Source organism: Pleurodeles waltl, chromosome 6, assembly GCF_031143425.1.
Source record: "Pleurodeles waltl isolate 20211129_DDA chromosome 6, aPleWal1.hap1.20221129, whole genome shotgun sequence".
In the NCBI taxonomy this organism is placed as follows: domain Eukaryota; kingdom Metazoa; phylum Chordata; class Amphibia; order Caudata; family Salamandridae; genus Pleurodeles; species Pleurodeles waltl.
This window is the reverse complement of record NC_090445.1, coordinates 1,017,784,562-1,017,806,672: the sequence shown is the minus strand read 5'-3', so window position 1 is coordinate 1,017,806,672 and position 22,111 is coordinate 1,017,784,562. Positions and strand designations below refer to the sequence as shown.

General features: G+C 43.3%; 2 protein-coding genes across 2 annotated transcripts in view; one reads left to right on the top strand and one right to left on the bottom strand.

Annotated features, from left to right (window-relative positions):
- Positions 1–22,111, bottom strand: part of SMIM1 (small integral membrane protein 1 (Vel blood group)) — a 402,844-nt gene that overhangs the window by 54,242 nt on the left and 326,491 nt on the right. The window lies entirely within an intron of this gene.
- The window catches only part of LRRC47 (leucine rich repeat containing 47), a 127,966-nt gene that overhangs the window by 103,411 nt on the left and 2,444 nt on the right, over positions 1–22,111 (top strand). Inside the window, exon 6 of the mRNA XM_069239958.1 lies at positions 5,365–5,454. Coding sequence (XP_069096059.1) covers positions 5,365–5,454 — 90 coding nt within the window. The remainder of the gene's footprint in view (positions 1–5,364; positions 5,455–22,111) is intronic.

Here is a 22,111-nt window from a genome sequence, read left to right as displayed (position 1 = left end):
TTAAGGGACAGCATTTTCTAGACTCTGTGCCTCACATCACAATGACCACAGACGCATCACCGACGAGTTGGTGTGCTCACCTACAAGACTTGGCAGTTCAAGGCCAAGGGATGCTAAACACCAGTCCCTAAACATCAACTACATGGAGCTTCAGGCAGTACTCCTAGCACTGAAAGCTTTCCTTCCTCACCTGTCTTACAAGGTTGTCTTAGTCGGGACAGACAACATGGCAGCAATGTATTATTTACAAAAATGGGGGGGCATGGTCTTCACATCTATCACACCTCTCTCGAAATATTTAGAATTGGGCTCTTCATCACCACATTCACCTGTTGGCGGAGTATCTTCAGGGAACAAACAGTGGCTTTGCAGACCTGCTCAGCAAAATGCAGCCACAAGTGGGAGCTCCACCCGCAAGTCCTCCAGTCATACTTTAAAAGGATGGGGGAGTGGGGAGAGGGGAGGCTCCTCACATAGACCTTTTCGCCACAGCAGAAACACAAAATGCCTAAACTTCGCCTCCAGGTATCCACACCCTGTATCCAAGGGCAACGCTCTATGGATGAGTTGGTCAGGGATATTTGCCTATGCTTTTCACCTCTCCCTCTGATTCCATTTCTGGTTTGGAAATTCAGGCAAACGTCTCTCACCATGATCCTTGTGGCTCACTCCTGGGCACGCACGCTAGCCGTGGTTCACCACATTACTGGACCTTTCCGTAGTCCCACACGAGAAGCTCCCCAACAGGCCGGACCTTCTAAACCAGCATCAAGGACAAATCAGACATCCAAACTCCAGGTCACTCAACCCTGCAATATGGCTCCTGAGGACATGGTTACCTTGGCTTGCCTACAGAATGTATGGACAATCTCAGGGAAGCACGCAGACCAACCACTAGAGCTTGTTAGTCTGCAAAATGGATACGTTTTGCATGCTGCTGCTGACCCAGACACATTGATCCCATGAAAGCTACAGTTCAAGATATTGTCTTCTACCTGCTTCATTTGCAAAAGCAACTCTCCTACACTTCCATTTGTTACATAGTATAGCTATAGCTCCATATCTCCAGAACAGACGGGCACATTTCTTTACTCCGCATTCCAGACGTAAAGGCTTTCATGGAAGGACTCATAAGAGTTATTCCACCTAGGCTGTCCCCAACCCTCCTGATGTTGTACACGCTATACTCATGGGTCCCCCATTCGCACCACTCCACTCATGTCCACTACAATTTCTCTTGAGGAAAGTAGCTTTTTTCCCTACTTCATAAAGGCATCCCAATATCCAGATCAGGCAGATTCCCGCCTGCGGGAAAACAATCTAACAAAGGAGTCAATGCTCATGCGCAATGTCGCTGAGAGGAGGAGTCACTTGATCTTGTGACGCAAAACACTTCTTCAAAGAAAAACAACTTGCACCACTATGGACCCAACACTAGATGGCAGGAGTATGCAGAGCATGTGAATCTACAGCACTACATGCCACAAACAAATACTTACAGGGTAAGTAACATAATCCTTTTATAGGCTCTCCATAGTGTAGGACTCCTGCAACATTTTTTCGAAGAAAATGCAACGTTGTTGCTGAAAAGTGTCTCCTCCATGGAAGTCTGGGCTCAAGCCCTGCAGGGAATGTGAGGGTAAGATGTTCACCACTGATCCTCATGAAGAGTGTGTTTGGTGTCTGAGCTCTGACCCCGATATTGGTGCCTGTTCATTATGCCAGAAGATAAATCTCAAGGCCTTGAATGAGAGAGAGGCAAAGGTTTTTATGTCCAAGGCGAGAAAAGAAGACATCTGAAGTCTTGTCTATGTTCCGAATCGCCTTCGTCCCATTCCTAGAAGTCAATAAGATGATGGCGGTGGTTGCAGCTCATCTCGGAAGGTGGGGAGTGCTAGTATAGCCTTACCTGAATGATTGGCTGATCAAATGCAGGTCCCCAGAGTTGGTGTTGCATCACTTGCAGTGGACAAGTCAGTTGTTGTTCAAACTGGGCTTTTGTTTTTTTAATCAACGAGCCCAAGTCTGACTTAGAGGCCTCTCAGTGCACCCTGTTCATAAGGGCACTACCGGACACTGTTGTGAATCAAGCCTACCCTCCTCCTCAGAGGATACTGGACAGTCAGGCTAGGATTCCTGTTTCCGAATGGAGTGACGGTTCCAGTCCTGAAGGTCTTGTGCCTGCTAGGTTTGATAGCCTCCTGCATTCTGTTGGTTACCAATGCACACTGGCACATTAGGGCCCTTCAGTAGTGCCCCCAGAGGCAGTAGTTTCAACATAACAAGGGGTCTCAGTCGGTTAGGACCTCCAGAGACATTGCAGTGGATCTTCAGTGGTGGAGTGTGACCGGCACTCTGTCTCAAGTGAAGCTGTTTTGTGCTCCAACTTCTGTGACCACAGTTAAAACGGATGCTTCTACCCTACGGTGTGACGCTCACCTCGGCCATCTGGAGATCAGGGACTGTGTTCTCCAGAAGAAAGATTGTTACATATTTCTATTTGAATTGTGAGTGAAAAGTTTGGCTCTCAAGGCCTTCCTCCCTTCCATTTCGGTAAGTTGGTGAAGGTCCTAGCAGACAATACTACTGAAATGTGGTAAATAAACAGGGAGAAGTAGGGTTATATCTTCTCTGCAGAGAGGCTCTGTGAATCTGGTGGTTCTGGGCTCAGGACCATGAGATTTGCATTTTGGCAAATCACTTGGCCGGAGTTCTGAACATTTGTGCGGACAGTCTGTCTGCATTTTTCAGCCGATCACAGGTGGTGTCTCCATCCGAAAGTATTTCCTCACATTTTCCTGTTATGGGAGACCACTGAAATAGACCTTTTTGCCACTTGAGAGATCGCACAATACCTGTCATTCTGCAGCCTCCAGTATCTGATACAGAGAGCATTGGGGGCACGTTTCAATTAGACTGGGGCTCCCAGTTGTTTTACTCATTCTCTCCCCCCCCCAATACCTTTGATTCCTCAAGTTTTCAAGAAGATTTGCCAAGACTGGGCCCAAGTCATTAATAGCCCCAGATTGGCCATGAAGGGTGTGGTACACAGACCATCTCAGTGTGCCCCCTGCTCCATCTCACCCACGGGGCAGACGTCCTCTTACAGTTGCAGGTTCAGGTTCTACACCCCCACCTCTATAGCCTGCACTTACATCCCTGGAGATTGAACTGGGCAACCTGAAATGTTTTTCTCGTCCCCCTGATGTGGTGAATGTTATTTTATCAGCCAGAAGACACTCCACCAAACATGTTTATTCTTGCAGATGGGCTAGGTTTGTAAAGTGGTATGAAGAAAAGTTTATTGACCCCCTTAAAGCTCATTTGTCTGATATTTTACATTTTGCACTTTCGCTAGTACAGCAAGTTTGTGCAGTTGCTACTGTTAACGGATATTTGTCTGCCCTTTAGGCTTTCTTTTGTTTACCTGATCAACATTCTCTGTTTAAGTCGCCTATAGTGTCATGGTTTATTAAGGATCTTAATAACAAATATCCTCCCACTCCTTTTATTATGCCTCAGTGGGATCCTAGTTTGATACTAACTTTACTTTCGGGTTCTCCGTTTGAACCCTTACAGAAGTGTCCTTTAAAACAATTACTTTCAAGACGATTTTTCTGATTGCCATAATGTCTGGTAGATGAGTTAGTGAGTTAGTGTGAAACCGTCCGTCACAATTTACTATACAGATAATTTGCTATTGAGACCTTGGGCTGCTTTCCTGCCAAAGGTGGTTACTTCTTTTCCTGTGGGGCCAGTCTACCACCCTTCCTACATTCTGTCCTCCTCCACATCCATTTAAGGAGGAGGAAAGGCTTCATCAGTTGGACCCTTAAAGGGGTGTTAGTTTTTATATAGACAGGACACATGGTCTTCGGCTGGACAATCAGCTGTTTGTTAGCTACATGGCCAAGTTGAAAGGAAAAGCTGTGCATAAAAGGACATGGTCCAGATGTAGCACCATGTGCATAAAGAAATGCCAGAAGGTATTAGAGCTCATTCCACTAGAGCTAATTCTCCTACTTCCACTTCAGCTACAGTGGTGCCTGTCCTGTACTTGACATCTGAAAAACGGCAACTTGGGCCTCCCTCCATACTTTTGCGAACCACTATTGCTTAGACTTTGATGTGAGGAGGGGTGGTCACTTTGCTTGTTCTGTTTTGCAAGATTTTTTGACATATGCAGACAGACACCCACCTCCGAGTGTGGGACTGCTTGGGTACTCTATTCAAAAGGTGAGGAATCCAAAGGTAGGTGTATCCATCAGAAGAACAAGTTACTTACCTTTGGTAACGCTTTTTCTAGTGGCTACAGTATCTATTTGTGGATTCTTCACCTTTTGAATATCCCCATGAAACAGCATTCAACTGAACTTTTTCTTTACAGCTTTCCTATATTGATGAGGACATCAATGTCCATGGCTATGCACGAGACTCTGCGTGACCTCATCAGAAGCCCTCGTCGGTGTACTGACATCAGTTTCCACCCATTTATTTCATGCCTTCGAGGCGATTGGGTGAAACCAACATCACAATTGCAATTGCTTATTGCAGACTTGAAATCAATGAATTATATATACATATTTATAATGTATATACATACATTTGTAAACAAACATGTTTCTTTTTGGCATATGCACACAAGCAATGGGGAGGAGGGTGGGTTAGTGAGGAATCCACAGGTAGATACTGTAGCCACCAGAAAAAGTGTTACTGGAGGTAAGCAACTTGTTCTTCTGATAGATACACCTACCTTTGGATTCCTCACCCTTTGAATAGAGTACCCAAGCAGTTCCACACCAGGAGGTGGGTTTCTGTCTGCATATCCATAGTTGCACAGGATGGTTCTTTTCTGATTACTTAGCTCACATAAAAAAAGTAATAATGGCGGCACATGGATTGGTTTCAAAAAGCTGTTACTTGGAATGTTTATATAGCAAAAACAAATCAGAGTACATTCCTAAGAAAAAGGCTGTGTGTAAGGGGGTTGTGAAGTAGAATTTCTTCCTCAAACAACACTTCTTTCTGCTTTTGTGATTTTTATCCAGCATGTTGGTTTGCTGAAGACAGAAACTCAGCTAACTTACTAAAATTATTTCTACATACTCTTGCATGTGGAATTGCTCAGACTACAGGGCAGAGTTTTCTAGCATTCTCATTGGCATTCTATAGTTTCCTTAATTTGAGCATGTTGGCACATCAAAGCCTTTATATCGATCATTATATCTATACAGTATTTAGAAGTGTTTTAAGACAATATAATTCCAATGAAGCTAACTTTACTTACAGTTACAGTAGGGCATAGAAGTGTTTGAAGTGAAGAACTTCAGTCAGTTTTTCTTATATGTAAAATGCTGTCTCTAGATACGAAAATCCACCACTGACCTGTTTCTGGAGGTGACGAGTCCCACCAGCTTGCAGATCTGTAAGGATGTAATGGATACCCTCATCCTTGTGAGTATTTGAGTCTTTTGTTCTTACTCTACTCTTTGTTTTCCATTGTGTCTCTGTAAACTCTGAGTATTCCCAAAACACGTTTTCATCATGTAGTTTGCCATAGGGATTTTAAACATGACTACAGCCCGAAACGCTGGACGAAATTACACCAAATTTGGAAGAAAGCTAAATCTTGGTTCAGAAAGATTTCTTTTTGTAATTCGGTCTAGATTTGTTTAGTAGTTTTGGAGTCACTAAAGAAGAAAGACTTAGGTATATGTAGAGAAGCGGATCCACTGCACACTCACCGCAGCGGATCTGCAGATCTGAGCGCCAACAACAATGCCGTGATTGGCTGGCCTCAACCTGACAGGAAAGCTGCGGCTTCCATTTTGTGTATCAAAACTCTGTCACAGGTGGGAAAAATAAAAGTTGAAAGTGATAGAAGGTGTTGGGGTAGAGGTACCCCGCCCCTTGGGATTGATGAAGGGGCCTGTGAGGGATCACTCATGGACAAGAAATTGCACACAAATGTTTTTTTTTCAGTGCAGCCTCCAACGTGAATCCGCAGATCCAAACGCCAATTAAAAAAAAAAAAAAGACATGCACAGACCCACTCACACACCTATTCACCCACTCACACTCCCACAAAACCACTACTATAACTAGTCACACACCCATACAGCCACTTACACACCCACACTTCCACTTCCACTTCCACACCTATGGAGCCACTCACACACCCACTTACAGACCCACAAAATCACTCCCACTCCCACCCACACAGCCACTCACATGTGCTCACCCACACACCCACTCATAAACTCACCCAATTACACAACCACACACACACACCCAGTATCACACCCATACAGCCACTCTCAGACCCACAGCACAGGTTTAGCTCCATGCGGGGGCTTGGCTGCAGCAGCCAGACCCTTTTTGCCAAGCCCACAGTGTGCATGGCTAAGGGCCATGCGCAGCGCAGGGTAGGCTGCATGCGAATGGTTGGATTAACGTATGGTGATTAAATAATACTTTACTTTAAAACATCTTAGGTACTCACTAAAAAACAAAGGTTAAAGGGATGTTAGAGTTGGGAAATAGAATTAAAGAAAACCCTTAGAAATTCACTAAACAAGCAAAGGTTACTGGGATGTTTTATGTAAAATCTGAATCGAACTATAGTCGCTGTAACCCTAGTTTTTTTTTTTTTGTGAATATATGTTTAAACACACACACAGATGTTTTCTCACAAGTTTAGTGTTTGCTATGTCTTTATATTGATTTAAATGTGTTACTTAGCTCCATGTGATCCTTTCCATACCATAGTGTCTCAGTATACCCTTGTGGTGACATCAGAGTTCAGGCCACTAACCACTGCTTTACAAACTTTAATCTGCTCGGTTTGTTTATATTTAGTTGTTCAAGTGCAAACTTGTTTATTTGTATTGAAGTAATTTATATCTTCTTGCAGCTGTTTTATTTCCACTCTTAGTGTTGCTTTGATTCTCTACCTTTTACAGTGTTTGATTTTGTACACAGGAGTATACTCTGTGCCTCCTTTATTCAGAGACTAATTAATTGGCAGACTTCAGTTTGCTCACTGAAATTTCAAGAGAATATCTTGTTCCTGCATAGTCTGCATTTTTTTAAATGGCTCTCTGGGCAACTTGGATCAAGAGAGTTTTTCACAGCCTCAAAGAGGTCTCTCAACTGCACCACTATAATTTTCTGGCCAGGACAACAGCACTGACTGATGCCAAAGCCCTATATATGTTGTTGGTGATCTGTATTAGCTTGGTTTCTTTTTTTCTGTTGTGCATCTTGTTACATTTTTTGGCCACACTGCTGTTTTTTTGTTGTTGTTTTTTTTTGTTTCTTTGGGACAGTGTTGCAGAAGTCCTGGAGCTTAAATAGAAAAACAAGTGTTAGTCATGCATCTGCATTGGCACTGCATGTGGTTCCTGAAATACAGTCACCAAACTAAGGTTTGTGTGTTCACTCTGAAAGAAAGCCATTTTTAAAAAGATAACCTAAGCCTTGCTTGCGGGATATATTTTAATCTGTGCCAAAGGCCATAGGAAGAAGGGTAGGCAGAACGTCAAAGATTTGGAGGAGCACATTTTAGATCTCGAGGGCTGTTCTGCAAGCTTTGGCCACGAGGCAAAATTAAGTGACTCCCTGCATACACTGACTCTGCTTTGGCAAGAACTTGCACAAGAGGCACAGGTGGCTTGGATGGCCACTCATAGTTGAATTTACCAGTGGGGAGATAAGGCCAGCAAAACTCGCCACTGGCTTTGTACTCCCAGATTCGCGGCAGGCCATGTGGCATACCTGTAGTTGCACGATGGGTTGTGGGTGGTGAAGAGTGAGTCCGGATCTTTTATTAAGACTTGTATGAGGTGGACCCCTTGAGTCCGCAAGGAGCTATGCTTCAATTTGGGCATTAACTACCAATGCCCTGTCTGTCTCCAGATGCCGGGGACTCCTTGAAAGCCAAGGTCATCAGTGGAGAACTGTGGCCGACCCTGGCACAGTTGCAGCTGGGTAAGGTGCCCGAACTTAATGGGTTCCTACCTGAAAACTGGCACATGGTGTGGCCTACAGTGGGCCCGCTATTGCTGGGAATGTATTAGGAAGCACTCAAGAGAGGTGAACTAACTCCCTATCTCATGACAGCTGACATTTTAGTGACCCCAGAGCCGGATATGGACGTCACACTGTGAAACTTTGGACCCATTTATCTCCTGAATGCGGAAGTGGAAATGTTGGCCAATCATCTGGGGAAGGTCGGTGAGCATCTGGGCCATCCCAAACAGGGTCTGTACCGCAGCGGGCCACACAACACAATCGGAGGCGCGCGCACAATGCGATCACCTTAAGTGATTCAGTGGGGGAACTTAGTGCAGTGATGTCCGTCAATTTTCTGAAAGCTTTTGACTCCCTTGGTTGGGCTTACATGTTTGCTCCTCTTGCCCAAGTTGTTTGCAGCCCCAAGTTCATCAGCTGTGTTTGTCTTTAGTACACTAGTCTCCGAGCCAGAGTGAGTGAGTGTGTGTGTGTGGTGGAGTGTGGTGGTTCCGTGGCCTTGGAGTGGTTCCCAGTGGTGAAGTGCACCAGTCAGAGGTGCCCTTTGTCCCTCACCCCTCCTGTTTGCATTGGTGATTGAAACACTGGCAACTAGGGTGAGGGTTGATGCATTGTTCAGGGGCTTCCAGTAGGACAACTCAGTGAGTGATAGGATTTCCCTTTACGTGGATGTTGTCTTTTTGTATTTTGGAGACCCGGACTCATTGGGGCCTAGGGCTCTGCATAAGCTGGATATATTCGGGACATACTCCGACCTTCGGATCACCCCACGGAAATCGGTGGTTTACCCCATAGCACTGTTCCCGGTTGACATGTCATGGGCATCGGGCATACTGGTTCAGCCTTCTTGGTTTCAGTACTTGGGAGTATTAGTCACAGGGAATGCACAGCGTTCATATGAATGAAATCTGGTGCCACAGATTGAGCGGCTGGCGCTGGACATTAAGGGCCAGTTTGACGAAGGGGGTTACTCCGTCATAAATGTGACGGATATCCCATCATAATAGCCTATGAAGATCATAATACGGCAGACAGGATATCTGTCATGTTTGTGATGGAGTATTCTGTCAGCCAAACTCTAAATCAGGCCTGAAGTTCTGGATCACCATTCCATTGTCCTTGATGGGACACTGTGCCATCTTTAAAGTGGTCACACTACCCAGTCTTCTATACCAACTGCAAAATCACCCCCTCCGATTGCCAAAATTGTCTTCATGAAGGTAAATGCACTTGAATGGACATTGCTCTGGGGGGGTGAGGACTGCCCCACATTTCATTAGAGAAGTGTGTTGTAGGGTGGTGTTTGAGGGGGGTCATAACCACGCCAGATGTTCCCTTGTACTACTAGGCGTCCCATCTTCTTCTTATTAACTATCTGTGATTGTGGTGTTCGTGGACCTGGCTTATGCCCCTGATGGAAAGCATATGGGTCTGCAGAGCCTTCGGCACTTGTTATATGGGGGTGTCACTTCCCCCCAGCCCCTTGTGTGGTGTTGGAGGTTCAGGCGGCAGCTAGGAAGGCCACCAGATGAATGAGCAGCCTAACGTTGGAGACTCCGCTATGACGGGGTGCATACCTCCCACAGATTGTGGCTCTGTGGGGCTTTACAACATGTGACACTTGGAATCTCTACTTTGGGAGATGTTCTTCGCAATGGAATATTGAAATCCATCCAAGAGTTACAGGTAGAGTGCGCTTTGCATCGTACACAGTTTTTCTTTCAGTATTTGCAACTCCGCCATGCTTTAACACCGGTGCTCCAAGCATCTTAGGAGATACCAGAGTTCTCAAGGAGCACAAGCTGTCGCAAACATATAGGATGTTGCTAAAGAATGTTCCATATCCTGTGGTGGCTGTACGAAGGGCCTTGGAGAGGGAGCAGGGTTAACTCAACGACGATTGAAGGGAGCTACATGAGGTTCCTTGGGTGACGGTAATAGTTTCACAGTTTCATCACATACAGCTAAAGCTGCTCCACTGTGTATTTTACACCAAGGCCTGACTTCGCTGCATGTGATTGATACAAGACGGGGGGTGCTTGCGATGCATGAGCTCCCCAGGAAACTTGTCTGATATATTTTGGCACTGTCCTGTTCTCTCTCGTTTCTAGGAGTGGGGTTCTGTGGAGATTAGAGAGGGTGATCTGCTTGGGAATTCCAAGGGATCCTAGGCTGATGCAGCTTCATGTAACAAACGAGCTGGGTGGTACACACTATCAGAAGGCACTCCTATTGTTGGGCCAACAGTTACCAAGAGAAGCATTACAAAGGCTTGGAAGAATGTGGTTGCTCCATCCGTTGAGGTTTGGGACAAAGGCATGGATTTTTGCATGAGTCTGGAGCACCCCACTTACAACGCAAGAGGTTGCCTTAAGAATCACTACAAGATATAGAAGGGATGGGCAGAGGTTAGAGATATACATTTGGAGGCTTGCCCACACATGCCATGTACTCACAGGGGCACAGTGGGTCGATATGGGAGGGAGGCACTGGGTGTGGGAGCCGAGGGGGTAGGAATGCATGCATAGATTTAATATTTACTCTAGTTTCGCCTAATGGATGAATATTGCTAACATATTTATGTGGTATGTTGTTCTGCTTAATGCTTTATGCTGTACTTTGACTGTGAGACACCGATTCACCATGGTTGAAATTGTTTAAAAAAAAAAAAAAAAGATAAACAGGGTGACTGCGTTCTTCTTCCTTTCATTCCAGCCAAGTTGGTCAAAATGTATGTACTATTGGTATGACCAGAAAACGATTCTTCAAAAGATTCTTTTACTTAAACATAATTTCAAAGATACATCTCCCTGCACACCTTTTCATCCCCCTCGAAGTCCATCACCAGCCACCATAGCTTTCTTCTTTTTTTTTGTTGGCAGGATCCGGCTTTCCTCACCCAACACCCCACCCACGAGAGCCAGATCATGCAGGCCTTGTCTAATGTTAACCTTGGTGTTTGCCCTACCACAGAACCATATAGGGAATCCCAAGAGGCTGGACACCGTTAGTAAGAGGTTTTTTTGCTTCCACCAGCTTTGCACTGTGATCTGCTCAAGAGGAATGCAGTGTTCACAGGTATTCCCATATTCTTAGGGACTCGGTCGTGCTAGTGCCGCTTACTGCCTTGGGGGAGGCCCGAGCCATCCTGCCCAAGCTTTTGCCAACAGTAGGTATGCAGTAAAGTTTACAATATGCTGCTGACTGAACACAACAGACTCACTGGGTAGAGTGATTGCTTTGTCTGTGGAACTTTGACACCAGGCCTGGCTGAGGTCTACTGGCTTCTTGAGGGGTGTCTGGTCATCCTTTATGGACATGTCCTTCCGTGGCACTCGCCTGATTGATGGCCAGGCAGATTCAGCACTCTAGTCACAGTTAACAAGTATCTTTTGACCATCTCAACTTTTTTTGCCGTTGCTGGATCAAATCTCCCTGTTCAAGTCACCTGTTGTGATAGGTTTTCGGAAAGAACTTCAACATCCGTTTCCTCCTAAACCTTTTGTTATGCCCCAATGGGACCTTAATTTGATTTTAACTTTCTTAATGTGTTCACACTTTGAGCCCATGCATAGTTGCCCCCTATGACTTCTTAAGATCAGGACAGTCTTCTTGGTGGCCATCACATAAGCCAGGAGGGTCAGCGAGATGCATGTACCCTGTTACTTTCTATACACCAACTTTTTCCTAGACAAACTGCTTCTTTACACTCATGCCTCCTTTTTGCTGACGAGGAGGAGAGTCTTCACCGCTTGGACCTGAAAAGAGTGTTATTCTACATTGATCGCACCAAAACACAGAGTGGACGATCAGCTCCTTGTTAGGTTCACTAGAGCGAAGAAGGGGAAAGCAAAAACAGACCATCTCCAGATAGACTGTACTCCTTATTGAGATGTGCTACGCATTGGCCAAGATGAAACCTCCTGAGTGCTTGTAGGTTTTTTCCACCAGAGCCAAAGCTGCGACCAATGTGTTATCTCGCAGGGTCCCTGTCTTGGACATCTGTCAGGCTCCTACATGGGCATCCTTGCACATGTTCACCAAACATTACTGCTGTGACTGTCAGGTACGTCATAATGGGCACTTTGCCTAAATGTTCCTCAAGGGCTTTTTAGTCTGAAACAGTTCACAGACCCACATCCAGGGAGGATTTGTTTTGATACCTATTATTAGGTAATGAATCTGCGGCTAGAAGCCTTTATCAGCTGAACAAGTTACTTACCTTTGGTAACATCTTATCTGGTAGACTTTAGTTGCAGATTCCTTACCGACCCCCTCAACTTCCCCATTTCGGCAATTCAGTCTTCCTCCCTGAAAAGGTATCCAGAGGCCCTTAGTTTCTGCACACTGTTCAGTCAGCCTGCTGATGTGGCTCTCTGCTTCTGGCGCAGAATGAGACCCGTAAATAAACTGATGTCAGCATGGGTGATGTCTGTATAGACACCCACGCACATAACATCCAGCATGGATGATGCCGAACCAGAGCCGATAAACGCTACCCACCAGCACAAAGTGGTACTGCTTAAGATTTTCCTATCCAGTTTGACACCTGGATAATATTCTAAGGTAAGGAATCTGCGACTGGATAGAATGTCTACCAGATAAGGTGTTGCCAAAAGTAAGTAAAATGTTCTTAGTCTGAAGATAAACTTTCCACTGGGATGAACCTAGTCCCAGTAATCCGACCTGCATTCCATCGTCTTCAGTTTTAATCTTTGATTGTGTATAGTGTGACCAGTTCCCCGCAGTTGGCACTTTGTTCTTTTTTTTTTGTGCTATTTTTTAATCAAAATTTCAAAAATCATATGTCCAGTTATGCTAACTGGAATTTGGGCATTTTAGTGTACATTTATTTACTAATATTTGCTCTAATTTTCTAAATTGGTTTGGGATTTATTTGTTGTGTAGTGTTTACACTATCTTACAGTTTGAGTACTTCATAAGTATTTGACAGGTTGCATTTCAGTTAAACCAGGCTGCTTTGGGTCACACTACCAGAGGGTTAAGCACAAGTGTTTTTTTGCAACTTTTGTTGTTTACCTTGACATGGATTGTGATTATTATTTGAGGTTGGTTCTTAACCTACCTGAACTAATCCTTCCAATTTCTTACCTCACCCAACAAAGCCATCTTAAAGCCTCGGTATGAGGCACCATTCAATGCTTTATATGTGAATCTTTATATTTGTTTCTGAAATGCTATTTTCAGTTACATTTATTTTTAGACTGGTTTAGTCTAATTGACGTAATTATTTTTAAAGACAGAAGACAACGTGTCTTAATGTCATGAAATGCAAGACCCCTTTTTCCCCACTACATGCAAGCAGGCTATTCAAAAGTGTATTCTAGGGTTGCACACATGGGACCGTATTGCATACAGTGCACCATGGCTGGTACAGGCGTTTGAACCCATTTTATGTGTTCCCCGAGCACTGTTGTGTTAGAGAAGAGGCTACAAATGCTTATGCATTCCCTTCTATAATACAGAGAGCACCCAGTGCTCCCTCAAGGGGACATTCTCTTATTTGCATGTGGGATACAGATTGATTGTAATAGGTCATGCTGTTTCTGTTTGTGCACAGTGCAACTGTTTGAAGGTGGACAAAGGAACTGCGCCTGCTACATGAGCAAAGTTACTATACTGTTCAAGAATTTTAAGAGAATATCTATGATTTTGCTTGTTTGCTGCTTTTCTCACCTTTGTTTTTTTTATTTTCCATCGCTTGTTCCTGGGGTGTGCATGGGGGGCGCTTGGCTCTTGTGTATTTCTGTCCTCTTCCAAATCCTTCCCGTTTAAAAACTGGCATTATGGCATATAGTCGGAGGGATCTGCTCACACAATTTGAGTCATTGTAACATGGATCCTTGGGTAGGGCACTTGACTTTCTCAGCTTGTGGATCTTTTGAAACTGGTTACATTTTATTTGAACAAGAGTGAACTGTTTGCACTGTTCTTGTGCGCATGTGTGTGTTGGAGCCTGCATTTGACTTTTCCCTGGTATTAATATTTTGATGGGGGAACTGGATAACGACGAGCACAAACATTGTTTTTACTTCCCATGTGCTCTCTTTCATGCATTATGGGCAAGGTTGTGACTTTTTGTTCCTTGTGAACATAGGGTGGGTTCTTTGCTGTCTGGCGTTTTACCGTCGTAGGACTAGTGACTTAGGCCAAATGATGCCCTTTCTCACCTGTAGAATGTGCTTAGCCCGCCACCCCAGACTACCTTTTCTCATAGATATCCATAGGATTTAGACTTAATGGGGCCCCCTTGAGAGGGCACCACCCTTCGTCACCTGAACAGCCTGAATATGAAGCCTTTTAAGTCTTGCCTAGGTAGCATGCATGCACTGTCTTCGAGACATGCTGTATTACCTCTGTGGGCTTTGAACACGCCCACCGCTTTTCATTAGTTGTTTAGTCTGCTTCTCAAAATTCCTTTGGTTTCATTGGTGAATACCTACATTGGTCCCGCCTTTTGACCATTTTGTACCTGCCCTGGAGACTGCCCCCGCTACATGGATCCTTCCGCTATTGGCCATATGCTTTAGTTTGGGCGCACTACCTTTTTATTTAGCTTCTGTCATCCGTCTGAAGTCAGCGCTCTGACCCCTGTCTCATGTAACCAGAGTGCATCTGTGTTTTCGGGCTGTTTACGAATGTGTCTGTTTACTTTCATTGTATAAGGTAGTGCAGCTTTATTTTTAGATTATATTTTGTCGCTTCTGCTTTTTTGAAATGGCGGCACTGCCTCCGCAGACAAGCCTCAGCGCATTGGTTTCTCTCCCCTTCCACTATGCAATAAAGGTATGTGTGGTTCCATTTATATTGAAAGCGCACAGCCAAATTCACATGTGTGTGCCTGTAAATGCGAGTGAGAGCTACAAATAACAGATGAGTTTGGTTGTCCCCACACCTGTAATACTGCATTCAACAGAAAAGAGTGTGGCAACAGCATCCTTTTAGTTGGCTGCATTAAGGATGCAGTACCTTATGTGGCTAATAGAGGTCCCTTTAAAACGCCAGAAGCGCACCCAGTAACAGCCTGTAGTACTGCACCCTTTCCTTGCTTTGTGGATTTTCATTTAGTGCTTATGGGGATGGGCGCCGCTTTCTTCAGTGGAGCCTGCCTCGCCTGCCAGTTTTTTTTAATTGGAACAAGCGTTTCCCTGGCTCAGTGCCCAGCTTTATCTCGATCCCCAAGAAGCCCCGTTGCTGCTTCATTTAAATCCCCCACCCTTTAATCTTGCATGCCTCTTACCCCCCCACCTGCCCCCAAACTCCCCCCACGCCCCCCTCCTCCCCCCACCCCAACATCTCCCTCCACCAACCACTCCATGCCGGTCATTAGGGACAGTAGGTGGACAGTAGGCACAGGTGCCATGTTTCTTGTTTATTTTTTGTGTCCACTAAGGCATATACAGCTCCAGGATGTCCGTAGTAGACGTTTAGAGTCACCAGAGACTTAAAGGCGCATTCCATGGAACTCCCCGTCATAGCCCCTACGGACAAGCTGCCAGTAGGTTTACATCAGGTGTGAAAATTGCATGCAGAGTTCAGCTGAAGGCAGGCATGCCTATGAAACTACTGTTTCAGGCGCCGGGGAAATATGAGCTGTTCCTGGCATGGCAAAGAAAACAACCCGTCTGGGGATGTTCCTGTCAGCAGGCAAATGCAGACTTTACTTACCGTGAAGAGATGATTGTTTGGCTCACAAACAGCAGTTCACAGCGCACCGGCAGTTTATTTTCATAACATTAGCACCAGTTATTGTCTGAGTCCGGAGTGATCGAGTGTCTTTCTGACAGCCCTGTAATGTTTCCTAGGTCGAGGCGTGACTAGCTCCTCAGTCCAGTTGTTTTAATTTGGATTCTGGGACTTGTTGCTTTTTTCATAAACTACAGCTAAATGTCACAGAATGCAAAGAAAACGCATGCCTGACGTTGCTAGTGATGTAATTAGTGGACCTGGGAAATTTCCTATAAACAGAAAGATTTTGCCTTCTATCACAGTTTATAAAAGTTTTCACGAATTTTGCTATATTGTCAAACACTTTTTTAATGGGGCCAGCCGATGAATGGGATCAAAAATACCACACACAGCCCAAGCAGATTTCACGAAAGAAATCAACCTTCTAGGATGCCTTTTTGACATAGTTTATTTTTTGTAGTTTTGCTTTTTAATGTATATTATACATTTTAACTTATAGTTTTTGTAAGCTGTTCTGTGGCAACTTACCTAGCTATATACTGCAATCATCTGCTCAAGTCACTTGAGAAATGTTCAATTCCTGCCGGCACAGCACTCAGGATAATACGCTGCATGACAAAACACTGATAAGGTCCCAAATGCGAGACCTATTTGCTGTGCCAATACTTATTATTTATTGCCACTAGGAATATCAGTTCACCATGGGGTTCCAAGTAACGAAGACACATCATTTTTCACTGATAGGGTTTAATTGCCGCACCTCTCCATTTCCCTTCATACATGATACAATTGTATTATCATTCCTGCACAAACGTTTTTGTAAAATGGAAAGCTGATGATTAGAAAGTATGCCACTTGGTTACATTTAGCCATATGGTAAACCTATTTAACCAGACATTGTACAATGGGAGCAGATCCCATTACCCGCTAGGCAAGATAGCTCAGTGAGTTGAGCACCTACTGTGGAGGTCTGTGATAATCGGTATAGGTTACAAGTTCAAATCCATTTGCGCCTAGTTGCAACGTCTATAGGTTGTTTATGGTCGGTTTTAGACTAAAAATACCACTATAACCACTGCTGAATGTCTCTAAAGCTTTTGCAGCTGGTTAATCCTGGCTGTTAAGGAGTATCCACCACTATCTGACCTGTGATTATGTTAGGTAACTCGTGAGCAGATAAATTACGTGTCTTGAGAGTAATTTGTTGTGAGCACTGGGAGATCTCCACTGAATGGTTGACCATTTACACGAGTTAAACAATTTGCGTTTGATGCATTTGACAGTGGTAGACATTTACGTAGTTACCCAGACTGAAGTGACGCAATCTGTCATTGACTGTATGAGCAGTGGAAGTATCTAACAGAAGGCTAATTGGCCCCAGTCAGTGATGTGATCTTGTCCTTTAAAGAGTAATATGCTAATGTCACCAATGTCATTTTAAAGTCTCCTGTAATTTAAATGTACTCAACCAGATGATTGTTTTAAGAACTGGGTGAGGGAGAGGTTTCTTCACCTCACGAGGCTGTCTCAAAAAGAAACATAAGTGGAGGCATGCCGTGTATCTATATAGATTAACATGTTCATATAGTACAGCACAGTGTAGTGTCTGCTGTACATCTGTATAAACTTGTTGGTATCTAAGAGCGTAATTAATTGACCAGTTAAGATTGGTATGACCGAATAGTGAAAACGTCACTCTGGTAGTGACTTACATATGCACATGCCATATACTTGATTTCCACTCTAGGGGCCAGGTGTACAAAACTTTTTAACGGTTGCAAACGGTCCATTTGGCAGGATCAGACCGTTTGCGACTGCTAAAATGCTATTTGGCACGTACAAAGGCCCAATTTGCAATTCAATAAACTGTTACCGAATCGCAAAATGGGTTTGCCAGTCGGTATTAGGAAGGGACGGGTTTATGGCATCCCTTCCTAATATCGAATCGCACTTCTGTGTGTGAATGTTTTGAGACTGAAATGCGGTTTCAAAACATTCAAATTTTACCAAGTCCTGGAAGGTGGTGGTAACCCATTTGCAAATGGAAAAGGGTTCCCGAGGGACCCCTTCCCCTTTTGTGAATATGAGTGAAAACATTTTTAAGAGCAGACAGTGGTCACACGGACCACTGCCTACTCTGAAAAAATTAAAAGAAAACTTTTCAGTTTTCTTTTTGAAATGCACCCCGTTTTCTGTTAAGGAAAACTGGCTGCATTTAAAAAAAAGTTGCTGTATTGAAAAATAAATCGCAGATATGGTGGTCAGCAGACCCCAGTAGGTCATCATCCCTCTGATTTTTGTGAGTCACAATGGGTCCCAAAGCGAGACATACCTCATGAATATTATTGGAGTAGGTTTATTTGCGACCCAATGCAACTCACACTGTGGGTCAAACACACATGGGTACATGAGTGTGTTGTGATGTAGTTAGTTAGTGTAGTATTATTTTATCACAATAGTATAGTATTATGTTACTACATATTTATAGTAGTATATTAATGCAAATATGTGTTAGACTAAACAATGTATAGGAATGGTATTTCCCTTGTACCCTTCCCCCCTGTGTTATATTTTGGGTTGATCGGAATGTTGGGAAAGAGGTGAAGAGTAGGCTGTGAGGGGAGGTGAACGGTTGGAGAGAAGACCTGTGAAGAGAATAGGCAGTTGAAGCATTGGAGATGGAATAAAGTCTCACCTGAAATCTCTTCAGACTTCGTCTTTATATCACTGGCGACGAGTTGGTGTGTGAGGGGACATCGCCATCTCCACCCCTCTTTTCGTTATTCTTCAATTGCTGTCTGGAGGCTTTGTGAGTCAGAAGTTTGTCGTTACACATTTTAGGAAAATACCTTCCCGGCAACAAAAATACAGCTGCTGATTTCTTATCCAGAGTTCCATTAGACATTAAAGAGGACTTTGAAGTTGAAGAATTCCCTGTTATGATGATCAACATTCCTTCAATCAGTAGGGAGGAATGGATATCGGCGTCAGAACTGGACGAGTCATTAACTTTACTTAGGACCAAGGCAAAGGATGGGCGGCCAACGTCAAAGAAGAATGTTGAGGAAATCATCAGCAATTACTGGGAGGTGAGGCACGAAATCAATGAGCATAATAATCTAATATTCAGGAATGACAAAACTATTCCACCACAAGATTTGAGACTCAAGATCATTAAGTTAGCTCATGAAGGCCATTTAGGTAGAAGCCTTACCAAAGCTAGATTGAGGGAAAGGTTTTGGTTTCCCAACATGGATGCTATGGTTGAGCGTGAAGTTAAAACTTGCTCAATTTGTGCACTTAGTGACAAAAGTAAAGTAGTTCACAAAATTCCGATTTCTCCTGTTGAAGTACCTGATAAACCCTGGGCTAAAGTAGCCTTTGATATTATCGGCCCTATCAATCTTCCAGGTGTTAGTAAAAGATTTGGCTTAGTTCTGGTCGATTACCGATCACATTGGATAACTACCAAATTATTCAATCAAATAAATACTGATGCGGTTATTAATTTTCTCAAGGACTCCTTTGCGGCAGAGGGTATTCCGGAATGTCTCATTACGGATAATGGAGTTCAATTGACATCCTTGGCAATGAAGAACTTCCTTGAATCCATTGGAGTAAAACACCTTACTACAGCTCTTTATTGTCCAAGAGCTAATGGTCTAGCAGAGAGGATGAATCGTATGATCAAAGATTGCATTCAACTAGCAAGTATCAATCCCTTGAATGTAGAGAATGCTATCAGGGATATGTTGTGGGCATATCACACCACTCCCAATTCTATCACAAATGTTTCCCCATTTACAGCTTTTAAAGGCAGAAAGCCTTGTACCAAATTCTTTCCGGTCTGGTTAGGGGGTGGGGATAAGTGTAATTACTCTACCCGGTGTAGTAATATTAGAATCTCCAAACATCAAAACAAATATAAAAGTAGGTATGAATCCACACAAGGGGCGAAAAAACAGGATTGGAATATCAATGATCAAGTGTATGTTAAGAAACCTAATAGTGGGGTACGGGCAGGCATGAAAGACACCAAATTCATGGGCCCTTTCCGCATTAATAAAGTTAAGAAAAATGTGGTAATACTAGATAATGGTCAATGCTGGAGCATGGACAGACTTGTCAAGTTATCGGCATCTAGTGAAGAAGAAAATGGGAACGGGGTGGAAGAATCTGTGGTGGAGGGATTGGCAGAAAACTATCTGGGAAGCAAGTGCCATAGGAGGTTGGGACTTCGACAAATCAATCCTCCAATATGGCACAAGGACTATGAAGTGACCTCCAATATAACATAAATGAACACGGTCTGATGTAATTTGGAAATTATAATTTATTAGTTAATATATGAATATAAATATGGTTATAATTTTGACTAAATAGTTTTAATCTGTTGCTAATTATTGGCCAACCTGTCATTTATTATCATATAACCTTATTAGTGAAAAAAGTCAATGTCTCATATCAAATTTGTTAAAGGGGAAGATGTGTTGTGATGTAGTTAGTTAGTGTAGTATTATTTTAATCACAATAGTATAGTATTATGTTATTACATATTTATAGTAGTATATTAATGCAAATATGTGTTAGAGTAAACAATGTATAGGAATGGTATTTCCCTTGTACCCTTCCCCCCTGTGTTATATTTTGGGTTGATCGGAATGTTGGGAAAGAGGTGAAGAGTAGGCTGTGAGGGGAGGTGAACGGTTGGAGAGAAGACCTGTGAAGAGAATAGGCAGTTGAAGCATTGGAGATGGAATAAAGTCTCACCTGAAATCTCTTCAGACTTCGTCTTTATATCAGAGTGTTAGCGATTTTCCTGCAATTAGGAAATCGCAAACTGGTGTTTTTTTTTGTACTCCTGGCCCATCGTTATTGTTGAAGATACTTATACTTTCTTGCCACCTGAATGCAAAATCGCACTTCAGCTAATTTAGCGCACATAGCACCACAGGAATTGGCACAGATGTTTGCACCAGCTGCAGCACCAGTTTCATTGATAACAAATTAGCTTAAGTAAAAATAAATCACAAGGAAGGGAAACGTGGATTGAACAAAATGTAATTATGATTAAGATTTAAATTAATGCACAGAGCGAATTAGTGCGCAACCTTTTTAAAGCACCCAGTCATTTGTTTTTTTCATAACGCTGCTTCATTAATTTATATATGAATTTTTCTCTCAGTACATTTGTGCAAGGTGCCTGATAAAACTGATAAGTTTGTTTTTAAGATCCCAAAAATATCTGACATTCTCTAAGTAAATGAGTAACAGCAAAATTACGCACCAGGATTGGGTGAGCAGTAAAGGTGGATGGAACTGGCAGAATTTGACTTTGCAGAATTCTGCAGAATTATATTAAAAATATTTGACATTAAGCAGAATTCCGTGGTGGAACAGAGTGGGCATTTGGTGCTATTCTGTTAGCACAAAATGCACATTTGTGTCCAAAAATTAATGCAAGTATGCATTTGGCGTTAAGAAAATAGTGCAACCAAACGCTACAAGGTGCCCTTACATATTCTACAGTGTTTACTTCAGACTGTGTATGGACACCGCTGATGAGTGGTATACAGTGGTTTCTAAACTTTAGAAACCACTGCATATCACTCTGCAGGGCATACCCCTCGGCGCCCTTCCATACTCTGCAGTAATTACTTCAGACTATGTAAGGGCGCAGAGGGGTGTGCACTGAGGTTTTGTGTGTTTCTAAACAGGGTTGCAAAAAGGAGCTGTCCCTATGTTTAAAAAACACTGCAAATTAATCTTTACGTTTCTGTGAGTTTTGAACATAGAGGGAGTGCTTCGTTTTCCAGTCCTCTTAGAAATAAATATTTAATTGCTCGGGCACAGCGGCTGAATTTGAAAGTAATTATGCGTTATTAGAGTAACGCGGAATTAACAAATTCCTCCGATTGTACTGGCGGAATTGTTTAGCCTAGGCCTAGTGCGCAGGCAAGATTTTCCCCAGAGAATGTTCTGAATTCCTTGCAGTTTTAGTGTTATAATTTCCGCCTTCTTCGAAGATAGTTTAATTTCAGCATTTTTAAAACAGGAGCAGGGAGCCTTTTTTTTTTTTTTTTTTTTTTTTTTCTCATAGACCTTGATGGAGCAGCGAAGAGCACTGTAAAGCCAATAGGCCTTGCCACGGTAAGCTAGTGTGAGGGTCACATTTTTTTTAGGTGTCACCTTACAAGACAGCACACGCTGGGTATGCTGCAATATGTACCGTTTTGTTACGTGGGCTTAGAGCCCACCCATTTCTTACCAATAATTTGCTTTATTGTCACTATAATTTGCTTGCTCCTTATCTGTTAGCTTGTGTGGGCTTTAGTTCCTCTTTTTATGTATGTCTGTCCCCTGAAGCGTG